Source organism: Dromaius novaehollandiae, chromosome 2 (genome assembly GCF_036370855.1).
Source record: "Dromaius novaehollandiae isolate bDroNov1 chromosome 2, bDroNov1.hap1, whole genome shotgun sequence".
NCBI lineage: Eukaryota > Metazoa > Chordata > Aves > Casuariiformes > Dromaiidae > Dromaius > Dromaius novaehollandiae.
This window is the reverse complement of record NC_088099.1, coordinates 750,709-769,112: the sequence shown is the minus strand read 5'-3', so window position 1 is coordinate 769,112 and position 18,404 is coordinate 750,709. Positions and strand designations below refer to the sequence as shown.

Genomic DNA, 18,404 nt, shown 5'->3' with positions numbered 1-18,404 from the left:
GGGCGGCCGGGGGCGGCGGGGCCGGGGGCGGCGCGGGGCTGCGTCCGGGCGCCCGGGGCGGGAGCGGGCGGGACCGGGCGGACGCACCGCCCCGCCGCGCCGCGCAGCCCGGCCCAGCCGTCGGCGGCGCCGCAGCCCAGCGCGGCCGAGCCGCCCGCCCCGGCCCCGGTCCCAGTCCCGGTCCCGGTCCCGGTCGCGGCGCAGGTAGGGGCCGCGGGGCCGCCGCCGGGAGCAGGGGGCAGCGCACACGGAGGGGGCCGGGGCTGCGGGGCTGCACCGCGTCGCGGACGGCCGGGAGCTGGCAGCAGGGCCCAGCCCGGGGCAGCCCTGCCCGGGCCCCCCCCCCCTGCCCCGGGTCCCCCCGGCCACCCCCCGGCCCCTCGGGGCGCCCGCCGGGCTCGGCAAGCACCCTCGTCCGGCCCCCCAGCCCCCCCGGGCTCCCTGGGCAGCCACCGGGCTCTGCGTGCACCCTTGTCTGGCCCCCCGGGCACCCACCAGCTCCCTGGGCACCCTTGTCCGGCTCCCCCGGTACCCCCGGGTCTGCACGCACCCTTACCTTGCTCCCCAGACGCCCTCCCCAGCTCCCGGGCGCCCACCCCGCTCCCTGGACAACCCCCGGGATCCCTCCCCAGGACCGCTGGCACCCCCCAGGCTCCTCGGGCACCCACCTGCCCCCTGCACCCCCCCCCCCAGCTCCGCAGACGCCCGCCGAGCTCCCCGGGCACCCGTGGGGCTGCGGGACCCCCGGGGAGCCTCACCCAACCCGTGCCGTCGCCGCGCCAGGCCGGCGCAGCTGCCCCGTAGGCCGTGAGAAATGCAAGTTCAGGCAGACCCCGCTGTCAGGGGCGGGGGGGGGAAGGCTGGCACGGGGGGGTCCCTGCGCCGGGCAAAGCCAGAGGTCCCCCCGCGTGCCGGCCTCGTGCCTCCGGACCGCTGCGGATGCAGGGAAGAGCCCAGCGCGCCGGATCGGGGCCGTGCAAGCCCGGTCGCGTCGCCCGTCGGCCTTTTGATGCTCCCCGCGCGGAGGTCTCTCCCGCCCCTCCGTGTTCAGCTAGTTCCCTCTCAGAGGAGGACGCAGTGCCCCGGGCAGCGCTTTGCCCCCGAGGATCGCCCCTCTCGGTTTTCCACCCGTGCGCTGCCCGGACGGGATGCGCTGGAAGGAAAGAGATGCCCGGTGCCCTCGTCTTGGAGCAGCCGAACGCCACCGTTCGGGAAAGGAACGGCTGAGCCTCGGGGCCGTGTTCCCGAAAGCCCCCGGAGCTGGGCTCCGCACCCAGATCATCCCCAGATCTTTGTTTTTCCCTAAAAACTCCTTTGCAAGCATTTCCAGCTCCTCCGTGTTAACTCACTCGGCGTCTGAGTCTCACTGCTTACCCAAATCGCTCATGTAGATTTACATCAAACTGACATCATCATTTATTTTATTACCATGGTTATATTGTTATTGTAACTTAACCTTCTGCTTGGTTACGAGCAAAAACAATTCCAGCCAGCGACCCAACTGCTGTAACCCGACAAATATATCACGCCATTTGTTTTCGACTTTACCCGCAAGATAAGGTTGGTCCAGCTTTCCGGGCGATAGGGCAGCTTCCATGCAAACCCGCTCGTTAAGTTGATGTTAAGCGAACGTGGGGGCCGCTGTTTTCCCGGCCTGCATTTGCGCAGAGCTGGAAGAGAGCTTCAGCCCGGCTGAGAGGCTGTAAGAGAGCTGATTGCAGTGGAAATCACTGCTGAATGTCCAGGATTGTTAAAAAAAAGAAAAAAGAGACCGTGCAGGGGCACTGGGTGACACTGAAAGCATGGCTTTACGTAAATCAAGGTTTTGCCCCGTCTTGCCACATTGTCCTCCGTTCTGGGCAGCCTCCCCCGGAAAGCAGAGGACGAGTTTAGCGAGGCTGTTAACCAGGACGCTGTCGCAAGAGGCTTTTGTGTGAGAACTGGTTGGAAATATTTACCTTGGGGGAAGATAAATAAAAGATGAACATGGAGCTGTTGAAAGTACAGAGTGAGAAAACATGCTGTTCCCTGCTTGTCCTCTCGCACCGCACAAAAGCGGAGAGATGCCAAGTGAGATAGAGCGGCAGGAAATTTTGAAGTTCGGAAAAGAAAGCAGGTTCACCGGGAGGGTATTTAATGCATGGGACTCATCGCTGCGGGCACCGCCAGGGCAAAGACTTGCGGAATTTAGGTAATTTAGGTATATTGGCCATTGAGGGCATCATACGCTGCATCAGAATAAACGAATGCAACTGTAAAACCTCTAAGTTTTCGGGGTGTGAAGGCAGCTGTTGGCCGAGGAGGTGTTAGAAAGCAATGGCGGTAGGCGCAGGGGTTCCCCGGTCCCTACCACCCTTGGAGCAGCTCGTCCGCCCGGAGCTGCTCCCAGGCCGAAGCCCCGGTGCACCGCGCTTGCAGCAGCCGGGGCCGCGGTGCCGCCGAGGCCGCCGGTGCCGATGGGCTGCCCATTTCTGCTTCCAGATGCCGGTGACGTTTGAGGATGTGGCGGTCTACTTCTCCCCGGGGGAGTGGAAGGAGCTGGTGGAGTGGCAGAAGGAGCTTTACTGGCACGTGATGAAGGAGAACTACGAGCTCGTCACCTCGCTGGGTGCGGGGAGATGGGGCGAACCGGGGGGGCTGGTGCTGGGGAGGGTTTGTCCCGGGGGCATCGGAGCCGTCCGGCGACGCTGCTCCGCTGAAGCCTCCAGCCTGGGTCCTTGGCACAGTCCCGCTGCAAGGCACAGCCAGCGGCTGCCAGGGGCTCCTCGCGCGGGGGGTGGGACAGCCCCGGTCCAGCGGTCTCCCTCACGCGAGCCCCTCGCGTTCGGCTCCTCTCGGCTTTGCACTGACCCCGGCGTGGTCTGTTCTCTCCCCTCCAGTCGACGATGGGGTTTCACGTCTGGAGGAGAAGAGTCACGAGGAAGACGCTGGCGGCTTAGCCCACGTCAAGAGCCTTTCGGGGAAGCTGCGAGAGGCGTTTTCGCAGGCTTTGGTGAGGGCGAGCCCGGGCGGGCTGCAGACCCTGCAGAGGAGCACGGCAGGCGGCACCGCGCAGGAGCGAGCCCCGGGGAGCGGCGTCCAGCCGCGGGCCCCCGCGGCGGGGAGAGCCCGGGGCCGGGCGGACGGGAGCGACTTCGCGGCGTGGCCGCGGACCCGCGGACGGGAGCGGCCGTTCCCCTGCGGCGAGTGCGGGAAGTGCTTCTCCCAGAAGGGCGACCTGAAGATCCACCTGCGGATCCACACCGGGGAGCGGCCTTACGGCTGCCCCGAGTGCGGGAAGAGCTTCACCCAGCGCGGGTACCTCAAGATCCACCTGCGGCTGCACACCGGGGAGAAGCCCTTCCCCTGCACCGACTGCGGCAAGCGGTTCCCCTCCAAGGGGGACCTGAGGATGCACCAGCGCAAGCACACGGGCGAGCGGCCCTTCCTCTGCAGCGACTGCGGGAAGAGCTTCACCAGGAAAGTCGACCTCCGGGTGCACCTGCGGAAGCACACGGGCGAGAGGCCCTTCTCCTGCAGCGAGTGTGGCAAGAGCTTCACGTCCAAGGGCTACCTCAAGATCCACCTGGGGCAGCACAAGGGGAAGAGGCCGTTCACCTGCCTGGAGTGCGGGAAGAGCTTCATTTCCAAGGGCTCGCTCAAGATCCACCAGCGGATCCACACCGGGGAGACGCCCTACACCTGCCCCGAGTGCGGGAAGAGCTTTACCACCAAGGGCTACCTGAAGATCCACCAGCGGCTGCACACGGGGGAGACCCCCTACCCCTGCGACGAGTGCGGGAAGAGCTTCACCACCAAGAGCTACCTCAAGATCCACCAGAAGATCCACATGGAAGGGACGCCCTTCATCTGCAGCGAGTGCGGGAAGAGCTTCGCCACCACGCGCTATCTCAAAATGCACCAGCGGAGCCACGCCGGGAAGCTGACGTTCCCCTGCCCGGAGTGCGGGGAGAGCTTCACGCAGAAGGGCTACCTCCGCGTCCACCAGCGCGTGCACACCGGGGAGGGCCTCTTCACCTGCTCCGAATGCGGGAAGAGCTTCACGGCCAAGTACCTCAAGATCCACCAGCGCATGCACACGGGCGAGAGGCCTTTCACGTGCTCGGAGTGTGGGAAGAGCTTCACAGCTGAGGGCTCCTTGAAAATCCACCTGAAAATCCACACCCGGGTGTCGCTGAGCATCTGCACGGACTGTGGGAAGAGCTTCTCCTCCACTCGCTATCTCAAGGTGCACCAGAAGGTCCACGTGCGAGAGCAAGTGCCAGCGCCTGCAGAAAATGGGGATGGCCCTCTTCCAAAAGCCCCAGCCCCCATCTCCCAAAAAACCCACTGGGAGATGATCTCCTTCACATGCAATGAGTGTGGGAAGAGCTTTTGTCAGAAGTCTAATTTAATAACCCACCAGAAAACCCACAGGGAGGAGAGGCTGGTGGTTGTAAAGCACAAGAGCATCCTTGGCTCTGGCACTGCTCCAGCGACGGCCGTGGAGCTGCACCCGCTGGGTCTGGGCCAGGAGATGCGGCGAGCAGGGAAAGCTCACCTGGACCCAGTTCCTTATCCCCTTGCAATGGACTTCAAACCCAGTTTCCAGTTTTCTCAGCTGCCTGCGCCTCTTTCCTCAGGAGTAAATCTCAGCATCTCCTGAACTGATTGTGCTGCACTTTCCTGCCTGATTTCCTATTCCACGCAATTACTTCTTTCCGCATGGAGTAGCTCTGCCTGGGTTCCTCCACTTAACCCGGTCCCTGGTTCTCCAGCGTTCTCCTGTTCTCCCTCCGCACAGGGATCGGTCACTGCAGGGTGGCCCCATCCTGCCCAGCAGCCCCAGTGGAGCTCACACGGGCGGCACCCTCCAGCTCACGACTTCTGCTCATCCTTCCCTGGGGCACTGGCTCTTCTGCCAACCTGCATTGGCTTTTCTGCCTCAGCTTCACACCCGGCTCGTGGTTCCTGTCCTGGGAGCCCTCTCGACGCCTGCTGACGTGCTGGATTTGTGTGTTAATTGCCGCAGGTCCTCGTTGCTCGCTTGTTTACGCGCGGTGTCCCCGGACTCGCGGTGCGGGAGGTCAGGCCGGCTCTCCGCACTCTTCCACCGCTCCCAGCACCTCGTGCAGCCCCCGGCGTGAGCAAGAGCAGGGCGTGCAGCCTCGTGCCCTGGGGAGCGTCAGCCCGGGTGCGGTGCTGCCGGGCCCTGGGGAGATGCACAAGGGCAGATCTGCACCTTCCTCTTCCACGCTCTCCTCTGAATCGTTAGGGCTGCAGAGGCCACCAGACTCCACTCCCTCTCCCTTCGATTCCTCTTCCATGCGCAGCAGCTGTTGAAAGGGTCCCTCAGCACCCACCTGTGTTGTTACCCACCTATTGTCACAGCCCTTTGTGCTGGTTGAAGGGGAAAATGCTGCCAGCTGAGACGTTGCAGAGCTCTGCCATAAATGCACAGCAAACAAGGTGTTAATTCCGAGTCTGGCAAAGGATTATCTAAGGTATGAACCACAGCAAAGATCAGTGACGACACCCTAACAGAAGTCGTTGGATATGTCAAGAAGAGGAAGCGCAACCTCCGCAGAGCCTCACTGAGGTAGTGTTACAGGGCCTGTGCTCCCCACCTAAATCTTTGCGGGGACGCGGCACTGGTCACAGCTCAGCTGGGGCAGATCAGTGCAGCCGCAGTGAGTTCAGAGCAGCGATGCCAGGTTATGCCAGCTGAGGAGGGAGCTGACCGCTTGCTCCTGGAGCCCGTGAACGTGCGGGCTTTGGGGCCGTCCCTACCTGGTGCACGCGGTCAGAGCACTGCAGGCACCGTGGACACCAGACAACTGGTGATGACTGAAGCTCGTACAGAAGCGTTACGGAGACAAGCAGCCTGGAAATCAGGACGCGGACTGTTTCTGACAGACGCATGGTTTTCGAGCTACCCTGTAAAGTGTAGAAGAAGGGACCATGCTCCTTGGTCTGCGAGTGCAAGCTCCCATGCGCTTCCTCCTCTGAAGCTGGTCTGAGCCTTTCTCCTGTAAAGCCACAGCGAGTGCTTCCAGCAGCTGTGGACAGTGCTGGGAAAGGCAGAGGGGCTCAGAGGACCCCACGGGGTCGGGGACAGGGCCTCAGAGGCTGAGCAGGCTCTGCCCTCAGGAAGAAAGTGGGACATTTTACTTGACACCTCGTTCTTTGCTCTGGAAGAAAGAGCAAAAAGCCATTTGATGCCTTAACAAAACTGGTGTTTTCAGTCCAGGAACCGGAGCTCAAGCAGCCCCTCTATGCGCTTCAGAGGGACTTCTTGAGTTTAGCCCAGGGTCATAAGTTTTCGGATTGCTTTACGTGCATACGCATTTCATTTGAGGAGTTTCTTGCTGCTGCGCAGGTGCAGGGATGCTGATGGAAGCCGGGCTTGCAGCCGTGCAGAGCTGCAGCTGCACCGTGCAGCTTCGCAGCTCATTCGTGGTGCCGCAAGCACCCCGTGAGGCCGGTCGCACGCAGACACGGCGGGAGTCTCTCCGGGGCCCTCGCCGGACCTCTGACCAGCCCAACCTCTGCCCCAGGCCGTGGAGCTGCTCTGTTGCTGCTCTGGACTGTTGGGCGTGAAATTCGGCAGTGCCCTGCTGAGCCGGGAGCAGGGGGGCACAGAAAGCCGGGAAGATGCTTGTGTCGTACACGCACGGCTTGGCCAGCCTGGCATAAGCCCACGGGCTTTACACCTAAGTTACAGGGGTCAAGGCCCTCCTTTTATCCCCACGCTGGTTTGCTGTAGCAATCGGCATTTCATAGTGTGCAGGCTGGAAAACTCTGAGACCACCAACCCAGGCGGGCGCTTCTGGATAGCTACAATCCTAACATAATTTAATACATAAAATAAAGCTCATGGTTTGGGATAAAATAACGCTGAAATATCAGTAGTTATCATTATAAACAAAATAATGCAAGCTAGTTTTCATTTGAAAGAAGAAATTATAGCCATCCCGAAGATAATATCTTTAAAATATACTGATGTTGCCTTAAGCATGAAGAAGGCTTACGAGTGAACCTGCCAGAGAGCTGTGTAACGAGGATGAAGATAGAGCACTTACTTCTTATACCAAATATATTTGAATAGGATGCAGAAAGTCAGGCAGTAAAAAAACGGCACTTTTAAATAACCCGTTACCAGGTGGAGAAACAGAGGAGCTCAGACTGGATTGCACCGCTCCTGGCTGCGGGTACCGCTGCTGTCGCTCGCAGCTCCTGGGATGAACCGCGGTAGCGCTTCGAGGACGCGGGCTCCTTCGATGGCCGGGGACGGAAACCCGCCCCCCCCCCCCAAGCCCCCACATTTCACTGCACTTGTGCGGTAGCAGAGCGTGGTGCCCACGTTCGGCTTGGAGTCAGCCGCTCCGCTGGCATGATTTATGCCTGTTAGTCCTGGTTTCTTTTTTTGCTTGTTCTATATTTCTGAATAAAGAGAGTTTAATGAGAAGTGAATGGCTCCGCTGCGCTGGCTGCGGAGCGGCACCAAGCCTAGGCTGGGCGAAGGCCTTTGCAGTCCTAGCAGAGAAGGGGCTGCTGGACACCAGCGTCCCAGGGCACCAGCAAAGCCCAGGCTGAAAGGATTAATGTCAGGGCACCGAAGGAGCCCGGGGTGGTTTTTAACGGGAGCATCGCTGTGAGATGGGAGCTTTCTGCAGAGACTGCAAGGCTCCGGACTAAGCCTGAGGTTAACTGATGCTCTCATTAGCGATCTGCAGGGCTGGAGGGGATGAGTGGGACGCGAGCCCGTGGTGTCTGCCCTGGCCATGGCTCTAGGAGGGAGCAAGAGCCCGCGGTGCTCGCACCAGCCCCAGCAAAACCTGCCCCGGGGCCGGGCTCTGCCCCATGCCCACCCCCATCCCACCTGCTGCCCCCCTGCATCACGCTCTCCCCTTCGGGGGTCTGCCGCTGGGGCGGGGAGACGTCCATGCACGAAGCCTTGCAGCATCAGCTGCACGTGAGCAACCGCTCCCCGGTGCAACCAGCGCGGCTCTGAGCGCTTCTGCACCACGAGCCTCAAGCGCGCCGGAGGAGAGAGTCCTTTGGCCGTGAGGACCAGGGGAAAAGGGAAAAACTGCTCATTACCAGGGAAGAAACCAGCTGGCGATTTTCCCTCATCACGGCCAGGAAAGCCCCTGTCGCCCTTCTCGCAGCTCTGCCCGTTCCCCCAGGGAGAAGGAGCTGCCACGTCCACAGCAGCCACCGCAGAGCACGGGCAGCCCTGCCCGGCACCTCATCCCGACGCCTGCCCGGACGCGTGTGTGGGGCTGCCCCACGCCGGGAGCACCTCGGCACGGCCAGGGGAGGCACTGGGCACAGCCAGCATCCCTGCAACAGGAATAAAAATAAAAATAAAAATAAAAATAAAAATAAAAACAAAAATAAAAACAGTACCTGCAGCGACCCTTCTGCAAGAGTACCAGCAGCACAAGCCGTGATTTCAATGGCTCTAAGCACACTCCTGCCCTCTCTCCCCGGGCACCAGCTCCCTTCTCCCCTGCCGGCGGTCACGAGCGGAGCTGTTTCCTTCCCTTGGGACAATTTTCCGGCAGATCAGCTTGCCTAAGGGCTTAAGCCAGCTACGCACAGCCCTTGTGTGGCAGGGAAGGACTACGGTACAGTTAATCACCAAGCACACACAAAGCTGTCTTGTTTTCGGTCCCATCCTACCGATACCAACCTTTTTTTTGGCTGTTGGTGCAGGTGGAGCTGTGCCTTTGCAGCCTGGTCTCTGCAACTGTGTCTTGTTTGCATGGATAGATGAAGGCTCCAGCCCAGTGAGTGAAAAGCCCAAATATAGGTCTCAAATACCTGCTTTAAAGCTGTTTGCAGCAGAGGGAAGCCCTGCAGCGCTCGGCGCGTTGCAAGGAGCTGCGGCTGAGATGCTGCAAGGCCTGGGGATGGCCAAGGGCGCAGGGCACGCTGCCCTGGGGCGATGGCCTGCCGCTCTCTTCCGAAACACCAGTGCCCACCTGCATTTCCTTGTGCTTCTTCATCTGCAGGCGTAGCGGTTGCCTCTGCTCATCTCAGCACGTCTAGCACAGCACAGACACCCTTCCATCATTAGAGGGCACTGCATTAACTCAGTTCACCTTCCCGAGATGTGCAAAGGGAACTGGGGAGCTCCAAAAGACTCGCTGGGTCCTGAGCAAGAGCCTGATTCCACCGTCCTACATGCACTAAAATCTGTCACCTCAGTCTGTTACACGCAAAGCCCGGTGGCAATGTCCACACGTCTGGAAGCACCCGATGCGTACGGACCCTGCGCATCAGGCCCAGTGACGGCCCACGCTCCCACGTGCTTAAATCCACGTGCCAGATTTCATCAAGAAACAGGGGCCGGCACATGTGCGGCTCCCCAGGCCGAGGTATTCTGCAAGTCTGGCTTTTAAAAAACCCTGAACTTCTGGTGATACCTACCCAGAGCCAGTGGAAGTAACCCCAAGGGGCAGGGGCACAAGTTCGGGAGCTGCAGCGTGCGCCGGAGCATTGCAGCGATACCGGGGATACCACGCTGAATGCAGCCCAGCAGTGCACGACCCAGGCTGCCTGAATACTCCACATTTCTTTTCCTGCACCCCTGCTTCTCCGAGCACAGCGGCAGGTTATCTGCAGGCAGGCTCAGCTGCTGCGCACCATGCAGCCCCTCTCCCCTGCCCAGGCCGAGAAGGACAGGAGCAACTCCCGTGCACGGAGCTGCAAAGCAGCTGCCATCCTCAGGCACCTCCCTGGAAAGACCAGTCTCCATCTGCACCAGACTGGCTAACCGGGGCCAAGGCGGCCTGTCTGCTGCTGGGACATCAACTTTGCTTTCTCTGCTTTTCCTCCTCATGGGCACGAGACAATATCCTCTCTCCGATCGCGGCTTTGCTGCCTTCCAGCCAAGCAGAGGGGCCCCAGATGAACCTGCGAGGAGGTGAAATAGTCCTTCTCCAACACACACCAGTTCAAAGTTCCAGTAGTTTCAGCTTCTGGGCTCAAATTTCATTCATCATCAGAGAACAGTGATGTAACAGGATTTACAGACAGTCACAGACCCATAAACCAGCGCATCAATCTCTGCTGAACACGACCTCGCCAGCTAGACGCTGAAGCAACCCCACATCATTCCACAATCTGAGCTCCTGCCGCTTCCCTGAAATACCAAAGGGACTTCGAATACCTGAAGACAAACCTAAGACCCAGGCTTTGAATTACACGGCCACCAACATCAACTGCAGTTTGGGGGGATATACAGTAAAACTTTGGGCACTAATGAATTTTTCAGCATTTATCTTTTTCTGTTGCTTAAATTGTGCAACATCTGACATTGAAGTCAATTGGTACTAGCCTATTATTTTGGGGACCATGAGCCTCCCCAAGCCACTTGGTGTTTGAAGATCTTTTTTCTGACATCTCTATGGACCTACACAGCCCTCCTTTGGGCTTGAAAGTACATTATTTGATGCCTTCAACTCAGCTCTTTCAACTGCGATTTCCATTAAATGTTTTCATTCTGAAGAACTATCCCCACTCCTTTTTTGTTGCTGTATAGCTCTAGATAAGGGTTTTACAAAAATTCATCTGTCAAAAACTGCAGCCTTACACCTGAGGCAGAGTTTTTGTGGGGAGCATAATTTAAAGGCAAGAAGGGGCCTGGCTAGGATTTGCCCTGAAAAGTTGATCAAAGTACTGCTCTGCTGATAAAAGTGTGCTGTACGCTCAGGAGAAGAGCAGCGGTTCTCAGGCAAGGTCGGGGTCCCCTCCTGGGACAGATGTGCAGGGGGAACCCGCACTCACACCCGAAGGGATCCCTCAGGCTGCTGCTTCACCTCCCTAAGCCGGACGGAGCCCTCGGCTCCCTGCAAAGAGCAGGATTTCTTGCCACGTCTAACATACATTGTCGGGGAAGCAGTTTCACAGGGGAGGAAACGACACTCTGGACATTTGCACTGAGAAATGCAAGAGATGTTGCTGTGGAAGAGCAGCGGCTCTCGGGAGAAGCAGCACGTGGTCTACCACGGATTGCCACGTAACCCTCACTGCTTATTATCTGCATCAAGAAACTTTTAATTTACTGTCCAGAAAAAAAAAAAAGCACCTCCCCTCCTTTCCCGTAAGATATTCTGGATGTATCATTATGATTTTTATACCATGAGCAGCCAAGCTGTGGGTTAACAATGATTTCATGCAGCATGCTGTCACCGCAGTGCCACTTGACTGTAGCAGGAAAGAGGAACCACTAACGCTAACGCTTAACCGGGTAAAAGAGGGCTTTATAGCAGAGATCGGGGAGGGCGGGCTGCGGCAGCACGCAGCAGAACCCGCCGCGCTGGGCAAGCAGGACGCGGCTCTGCCACCGTTCGCAAAGGTCTGATCTTACATGGAGCGGCGTAGCGAGGTTTCATGTCACAGCTTCACTTCCACGAGATACACCTCAGAATGCTTCCTAATATAATACAATAAATAAAGCTAGCTACACGGTCAAAGAAACGAGCTGCGTTCATTGCAAGGCAGCATCCGTGCCTGTTTACAGAGCAATCATATGTTTACTGTCTCACTGGCAAAATCCAGCGATTTCACAAGTGCTTGTGCAAACCAGCAAGGGCCGACCGTACTCAGAAAGCCAGGGAAGATCCCCGTTACTCCACTTCCATCTCGGCTGTTCTGCAGGTACCAAGGGGGCAGCGAGGCAGCAGGCTGAGCTGCCCGTAGGAAACTGGGGAGAAGGGCAACATCTGGGTTTTGAGTGTCCCGCAAGGAGCAGAGGCGAGGGGGGTCGAGTCTGTGTTTCAAGGAGACGTTTCTCACGGCGAGGCTGAGGCGAGCGTGGTTTCCGGCAAAGCGGCTGGGCAGTCCCCAGGGCGGCTGGCTGGGTTCGGGGGGGCCCGGGCACCCCCGGAGCCGGAGCTCGGGTGAAGGACACCGCCGGCCGCTCGCTCTGCTTCACGTGTGGCTCCTCTGGTGCAGCCGGAGGTACTTGCTCTGGGTGAACCTCTTCCCACACTTACCACAAGCAAAAGGTCTCCTGGCAGCCAGGGCTCCCTGCGGAGCCGCGAGAGCCGGTTTCTGGGGAGCGCCGGCCCCGGGGAGCAGCGGGCTGGGGCCCCGCGCCTGCTCCAGCGGGCAGCTCTGCTGCAGAGCCAGCCGCAGGCTCTGCCCTGCCCGGGGGATGCTCCCGAGCAGCCCCTGCTCAGCGTGGGTCCGCTGGTGGGCCAGCATGATCCCCTCGTCCCGAAACCTCTTCTCGCAGGCGGCGCACTGGAAGGGCTTCGCCTCCGCCCGCGTGCCCTGTGCGGACACCGCCGCGTCCTCTCGCCGCCTGCTCTCCAGGGCGCCCAGCGTCCGCGGGCCCCGGTGCACGCGCTGGTGGCTCTTCAGGTGCTGCTTCTGGCTGCAGGTCTTGCCGCACTCGTTGCACTTGTAGGGCTTCTCACCGGTGTGGATCCTCTCGTGGATGATGAGGGTCTTTTTGTCCTTGAAGCTCTTGCCGCAGCGGGCGCAGACGAAGGGGCGCTCCCCGGTGTGGATGCGCTGGTGGCTGACCAGGTGGTGCTTCTGGCTGAAGCGGTGGCCGCACTGGGCGCAGGCGAAGGGCTTCTCGCCCGTGTGCACGCGCTGGTGGCTCAGCAGGTGATGCTTCTGGCTGAACCGCTTGCCGCAGTCGGCGCAGCGGAAGGGCTTCTCCCCGCCGTGCACCTTCTGGTGCGACACCAGGATCTGCTTGAGCCGAAAGCTGCTCCCGCACTGCGGGCAGGCGAAGGGCCGCTCCGCCGTGTGCGTCTGCTGGTGCTTCTTGAGGTCTCGGCTCTTGCCGAAGCTCTTCCCGCACTGGGCGCACGCGTGGGGCCTCTTGGGTCCCAGGGGGCCGCGCTGGGGCCGAGCAAGCAGCAGCTTCGGAGGGAGGCAGATTGCAGCTCGGAGAGAAGGGGGCCCGGCCCTCCCCGCGTGGGTCTTCTGGTGCCTCTTGAGGTCCCCCTTGGAGGGAAAGCCCTTCCCGCACTCCTGGCACTTGAAGGGCCGCTCGCCCGTGTGGCTCCTCTCGTGGATGGTCAGCGCCGTGTTGCTCTTAAAGCTCTTGTCGCACTCGGGGCACGTGGGCGGGTTTTTCTTCAGCGGGGCTGCCGGCCGCAGAGCCAGGAGGGGCTGGGCACGGGGCCGCGCCGCCGGACCCCCCCGCCGCCTGCCCAGCCGGCCGCGGGCCGGGCCGCCCCGCCGCTTCGAGCGCGGCTCGGACTTGCCCAGGAACGCAGCAGCTGCCGGCAGCGTTTCTGGGCCTTCCTCTTCCTCCTTTTTCATCTGGGTGTCACCATCTAGTGAAGAAGAGAGGCCAGGGGTTACTTTGAGGTGGAATAGAACAGTACGTTCAAGAGGTCTCCCCAAAGGGACCGGCAGCCTGAGGCATCCCTCGGGGAACGGAGGGCTGAAGCCTCCAACCCTCCAAATGCCTCCGCTGGAGGAAGGCTCCTCTTCCTCCACCGTTTGTGGAGGTGTCTGTGTTGCAGCACCGAGCTGCCAGCAGAAGCAGGACCTGATCAGATCGTAACGCCTGTTCTCACAACCTAACCCACAACACAGCCGCCAGAAGACAGGGCCGACTGTCCCTCGGAGCTTCAGAGACCTTGGACACCCCACCGAGCCCGACTGACCTCCTGGCTGAGGGACGCAGCTGAGCGGACAGCAGTTTATTCCAGCACAGGATGCCAAAGAAACCTCGCAGTGTAGTACCGGGAGCATTTAAGGACCGACGGGACCATCCTGTTTTCAGATGCCCTTCTCTCCAGCTGCCCAGCCCTCTGGCATCTCCCGGTACCCACCTGGCAAAGAGAGCTGCTGTCTTCTCCACGCGCCGGGGTCTGGGAGGTCTCCTACGCACGGCTCCTCCTCTCGCTCAATCTTGCAGATGACTTCGGGCTTGGCAGAGGGCCAGCCTGTCGCAGGGCGGACAGAGGAGCCCTCTCGCACACCGGCTCTGCTGGCGTGGCTTCTCCTCCCCCGCCTTATCCCCATCTCTGCGCTCTGCCCACCTGCACCCAGCTCATGCACATTTCACCTCCCTCTTTTCTTGCTTTCTCTTCCTGCCGTTTGGCCCCTCGTGAGATGTCAGGCTTCCCCTGCCAGGTTGCAGCTTTGTTACCCAATTTCCTTTGCTTTTAAACCTTCCCCATCTCGCTGTCTTCTCCTTGCCCGCTCCCCTGCACCTCACCTGGCCCTGGACAGCCTGTAAGACCAGGACTGCGGTCCTTGGGGTGCCGCCTGGGCCCACTTAGGTGCAGATAAAAGCCCACAATTAGAACTGCTAAACCAACATTCACACATCAGAACAAAAACACCTAGATTTTCCGTTTCAAGGAGTCCAGCGCAATTAAATAGGTGAATCCTAGCTCGGTCCCAGCCCCACAGCTCCGGTGAAGTCCTCACCCAGGGACGCGACCACCTCGTAGTTCTCCAGCATCACCTCCCGGTACAGCTCCTGCTGCCATCCCGCCAGCTCCGCCCACTCCTCGGGGGAGAAATACACGACCACGTCCTCAAACGTCACCGGCATCTGCAACGGAAAGCAAGCTCAGCGCGTGCAGCGCACGGACCTCCTGGGACAAGGGAAGGGGGTGCAGGGGCAGCAACCTACAGCACAAGGCAGTATAGAAGGGTAACTGCGGGGTGTGCACAGCAGGTCCCCAGCCCTGAGCTGGCTCCTCCACCCCCTGTGCCAGGTAGGGGAAGGAGGGAAACAGCCAGACCTCACTGCCCAGCAATCTGCACGTCTGCGTCCTCGGTGTGCGAGTCGCCCTGTCGCACGGCTTCCAGAGAGCAGCAGGGTTTCCTCATCCGCCTCACCTTCCTCCCCACTTTTATTTTTAGAGGCAAGTTTCACTTTGGCTGTGGCAGATCGGTGATTAACACTCGAAACAGCAGGAGCTGCATATTGAGAGCGGCAGCACACAGCTCCAGCAGCACCTCTAATCCCGGTGCTTCGCACCTCCCACGACAGCCCTAGTCCACGGCAGAGCACCGTGGGCACAAGAGTGGGATCACCTTTTCCGAGGCAGCTTATCAGCAGGCAAAATTCTGCCAGGGAGACTCTCCCAAACTCATTTCGCTTGTGATCCAGTCCAGTGCCAAGGCTCAGCAACAGAACCAGGTCTCGAACCACTTTCCCGGGAAAGGGCACGAGCCGAGGTGCTGGGTCCTCCCCCCACCCTGCAGAAACGCACGAGCAGCACCCACCAGCCAGAGACGCTGTTGTCCACAGGGTCTCCCACCCCTGTTCCTCGAGTCCTTGGAAAAGACTCGGGCAGGTATCAGGATGCAGCCACGGGACCCATAACACCTCAGACTGGTCCTTACACTCCATCCCTCTCCCAGCAAGCAGCTTTTCTCCAAGCAAACCTCCTGGCCTCCTTTAAGGTCCTCTTGCTTTCCATTTACCTTCTCCCCTCCGTAATCCTCCTCCCCTGCAAACCCCCCACGCGCTGCTGTTTGCAGCAGGATCCAGCTTGCTGCCAGCATGGAGAGACCTTTGGCGAATGCTCCTGGGAGATGTCAACTACAGGAAAAAGCACCTCTCCCCTCCCCTCTCTCTAAAACAGATAAACAACAGAGAAACAAGAGTAACTTCAGATACAGCTGCAAAGATGTCAGTTTGCTGCCTGCTACGAAGGTGCTGCTCTGGAAGATCTGAGAGATTCGAGAACAACATCGCCAGGTGCAGAGCAACTCAGAGCAGGCTGCTGGAAGGTGACTGGAGGGGACGGCTTGAAATCACACGGGAAAGGGAGGACTGCAGCCCAGAAGAGAGGGAAAGAGCAGTTACATTCAGACTTCCTAGAAAAGGAGACTTGAGGGACTGCAGCAACCAGCCCTGCATTTCGGGGATGGCAGTACCTGTGAGATTCCTGGCTGTCATCAACATAAACAGCTTTGGAGCTGCCATATATAGCAGATACGGGCACAGCAACCTAAGTCTCATGCTGACCGGTCCCGCAAGGACCAGATTTTCACACTCTTACGCCATAGCACAAACTCAAAGCACAGCTGGTAGGAACCCCAGATTCTGAGGCTTTCCAGAAAGCACGGAGGTGGTGGATAGGGAGTCCCAGTACGAGATAACAGGAGCATGGAGATTCCTACGATTACAAACCTGTACCAGAACACACAACATCAGCAAGGATAAACCAGGAGGAAGCAGCCTAGTTCCTCACTAACCCTGGTGCAAGGCACTGGTCGTGCTCTATCCCCCACCTCGCCCGAGCCGCCACGGGGTCTGCCACGCTGCGGGCTCTCGGCGCGGAGACGGAAGCACACATAAATATTTAGCCATGAAGATGGAGGTTGGATGCTCCAGATTCTGGAGAAGACACGTCTCAAATCAGTCAAACGGACGCAGCAAAAACAAATGGTCTTGCAAATTCTGCCAAGCACAATATTTTGATTAATAAATCAGGGAAAGAAGTTAACTTACCTACCAACAACTGCATTCTCTCGGAACACAAAGAACTATTAATAAACGCGCTAACCTAAACAGCATTGCTCATGGCCCTGGAGAGGCTGCCTGGTGGGCGCAAAGTCGAGAAAAAGCAGTGAAAAGATGATTTTCGCAGCGCCTAAGTCAGCCTCTGACGAGCACCAGACCGATGTGTAAAAGCAGCAGCTCGAGGTGCTGCCGGGGGGAGCAGGCTCGGGGGGGTTTCAACACCCACCGGCGCAACCCGAGGCAGCGGCCGCTCTCCGGCAGCGCCGGGGCGGGCAGCAGCCGCGCCGGGCATCCTCCCCCGCCGCCGCGCAGCGCCCATCCCCGTTGCGCCGGGCTCCGCCGCGCCCTACCTGCGCCGGCCGCCGCGCCGCCATCCCGGCCATCCCGGGGCGCGGACAAAGGCGGCCCGGGAGCCGCCGCTGCGTCAGCCCAGCGGGGCGGCCCCGCCGCCGGTGCAGCACGGGAGGTGTAGTCCAGCGCGCCGGCAGCCGCGCATCATCCCGGGCGGCTGCAGCAGCGGGGGCACCGGCTCCGCTCTGCCGCCCCCCCCCGGGCCGTGAGCCCTGGTTTGGGCTCCGGTCGCCGGACGTCCCCGGGGATCCCATGGCGCTGGGGCATCCCCGAAGGCGGAGGCGGGCGCTGCGCTTGGGGCTGCGGCGGGGCAGCTGTGCGAGGTGCGGAGCATCTTCCAGAGCGTTTGGTCTTCGCTGCTGGGTGAACTGCCCCGGGCTGTTGCTCGTCGATTGGTGTAGCGAGTCGCTGGGCTGTAGTCTTGGACAAGGTTAGTTCTGCTGTTTCCACCAGTCACACACGATCCCCCCCCCGCCCAGGAACTGTCTAATTGTGCTTTATCTAGCAAAAGTCAGACACTCAAGGTCAAATTCCAGGCCCCTGGCATCAGCCCAGTTACTTGAGCGATGTCGGCTCCGTAGGGACAGCCCCCGGCCTTGTCCCCCGACCTCCCAGGTCCCTCCGGAGCAGGGTCGCGGGGCGGCTGGGACCTGCTCTGCTGGGACCCACATCACCGCTGCTGCAAACCCATCGCAGGCCCTGGAGCAGCCCCCAGTGCCCCCGCCTCTCCGCCCAGCCCGGCTCGCCGCTGAGGCTGCCCCCCACTCCGACCCTTCGCCTCTGCTCAGCGAGCTGCTGCCAAGGCGGACAGGACTCATCCATCCCCGACCCCAACCGCCCCCCGGCCCCACAGTGCCAGGTCCCCCACATGCGCCCCACGGTCCTGCGTGCTGGGCTGTGGCATCCCGCTGGTGCAGCCCAGCCTGCGGGATCGCCCGCGGTGGGGCACGGGCAAGGCTCAGTGCACGCGGCTGCTGCAGACCGCGCTCCCGGCACCAGGCAGAGCTGCATCAGCCGCACCCGTGGCGGAGGAGCGTGTGGCCTGGCCTTGTGTGCCGGGGGGGCAGGGCTGGGTCCAGGGCGTGGTCACCCCAGGGGGACCGTGCTGGTGCCTTCAGCACCCACCACCTACCCACCTTCAGTCCTGTCCCCTCCCAGTGCAGCCATGGCCCATCCGCCCCAGTGCAATTGCCGTGTGCGGGGGCTTTGGAGCAGTTTGCCTCTTCAGCCCCCTGAAATCAGTGTGTCTCCTTGCTCCGTGATTGATCAGGCAGGAGAGATCCCAGAGCCGAGCCCTCAGCCTTGTCCATGCTGAGAGGGTGAGCTCTCTCCCCGAAATGGGGGTTTTACCATTTCCCCCCAAGGGTAGAACAAGGAGTTGTACAACCTCTTCTCGGAGCTGAGCAGTTGGAAAACCAGCTTTGGAAATGTAAGGATATGGGTCCCTGCCCTCGTGCACTTGATTATACCGCACACGTGTTTCTCCCTTCCCGGGGAACGTCCTGGCGCTGGGCGCAGGCTGGGGGAGCCTCCTCCTGCCCTCCGGCCGCTCCGCGGGACGGCAGCGTCCCTGAGCGGAGATGGGGACGACGTGGGAGCAGGA

General features: G+C 60.4%; 2 protein-coding genes across 6 annotated transcripts; one reads left to right on the top strand and one right to left on the bottom strand.

Moving 5' to 3' along the window:
- Positions 1 to 98: 98 nt before the first annotated feature.
- On the top strand, positions 99 to 7,447 carry LOC112995949 (gastrula zinc finger protein XlCGF57.1-like). The gene is made up of 3 exons (XM_064505585.1): positions 99 to 204; positions 2,482 to 2,608; positions 2,880 to 7,447. Exons 2-3 carry the CDS (start codon positions 2,482 to 2,484, stop codon positions 4,643 to 4,645), a joined length of 1,893 nt encoding a protein of 630 aa, XP_064361655.1. The 5' UTR covers positions 99 to 204; the 3' UTR covers positions 4,646 to 7,447.
- A 4,006-nt stretch (positions 7,448 to 11,453) lies between these two features.
- LOC112995950 (zinc finger protein 250-like) lies at positions 11,454 to 16,871 on the bottom strand. 5 transcript variants are annotated; one of them, XM_026121214.2, is made up of 5 exons: positions 16,801 to 16,871; positions 16,183 to 16,387; positions 14,398 to 14,524; positions 13,794 to 13,907; positions 11,454 to 13,289 (listed from the first exon to the last, which is right to left on the bottom strand). In XM_026121214.2, exons 3-5 carry the CDS (start codon positions 14,522 to 14,524, stop codon positions 11,923 to 11,925), a joined length of 1,608 nt encoding a protein of 535 aa, XP_025976999.2. In that variant the 5' UTR covers positions 16,183 to 16,387; positions 16,801 to 16,871; the 3' UTR covers positions 11,454 to 11,922. The 5 variants fall into 5 exon arrangements, with proteins under 5 accessions (XP_025976999.2, XP_064361667.1, XP_064361666.1 ...); XM_064505597.1 differs by having other exon boundaries at positions 16,183 to 16,324; XM_064505596.1 differs by lacking the exon at positions 16,183 to 16,387 and having other exon boundaries at positions 16,439 to 16,871.
- Between the last annotated feature and the right edge of the window lie 1,533 nt (positions 16,872 to 18,404).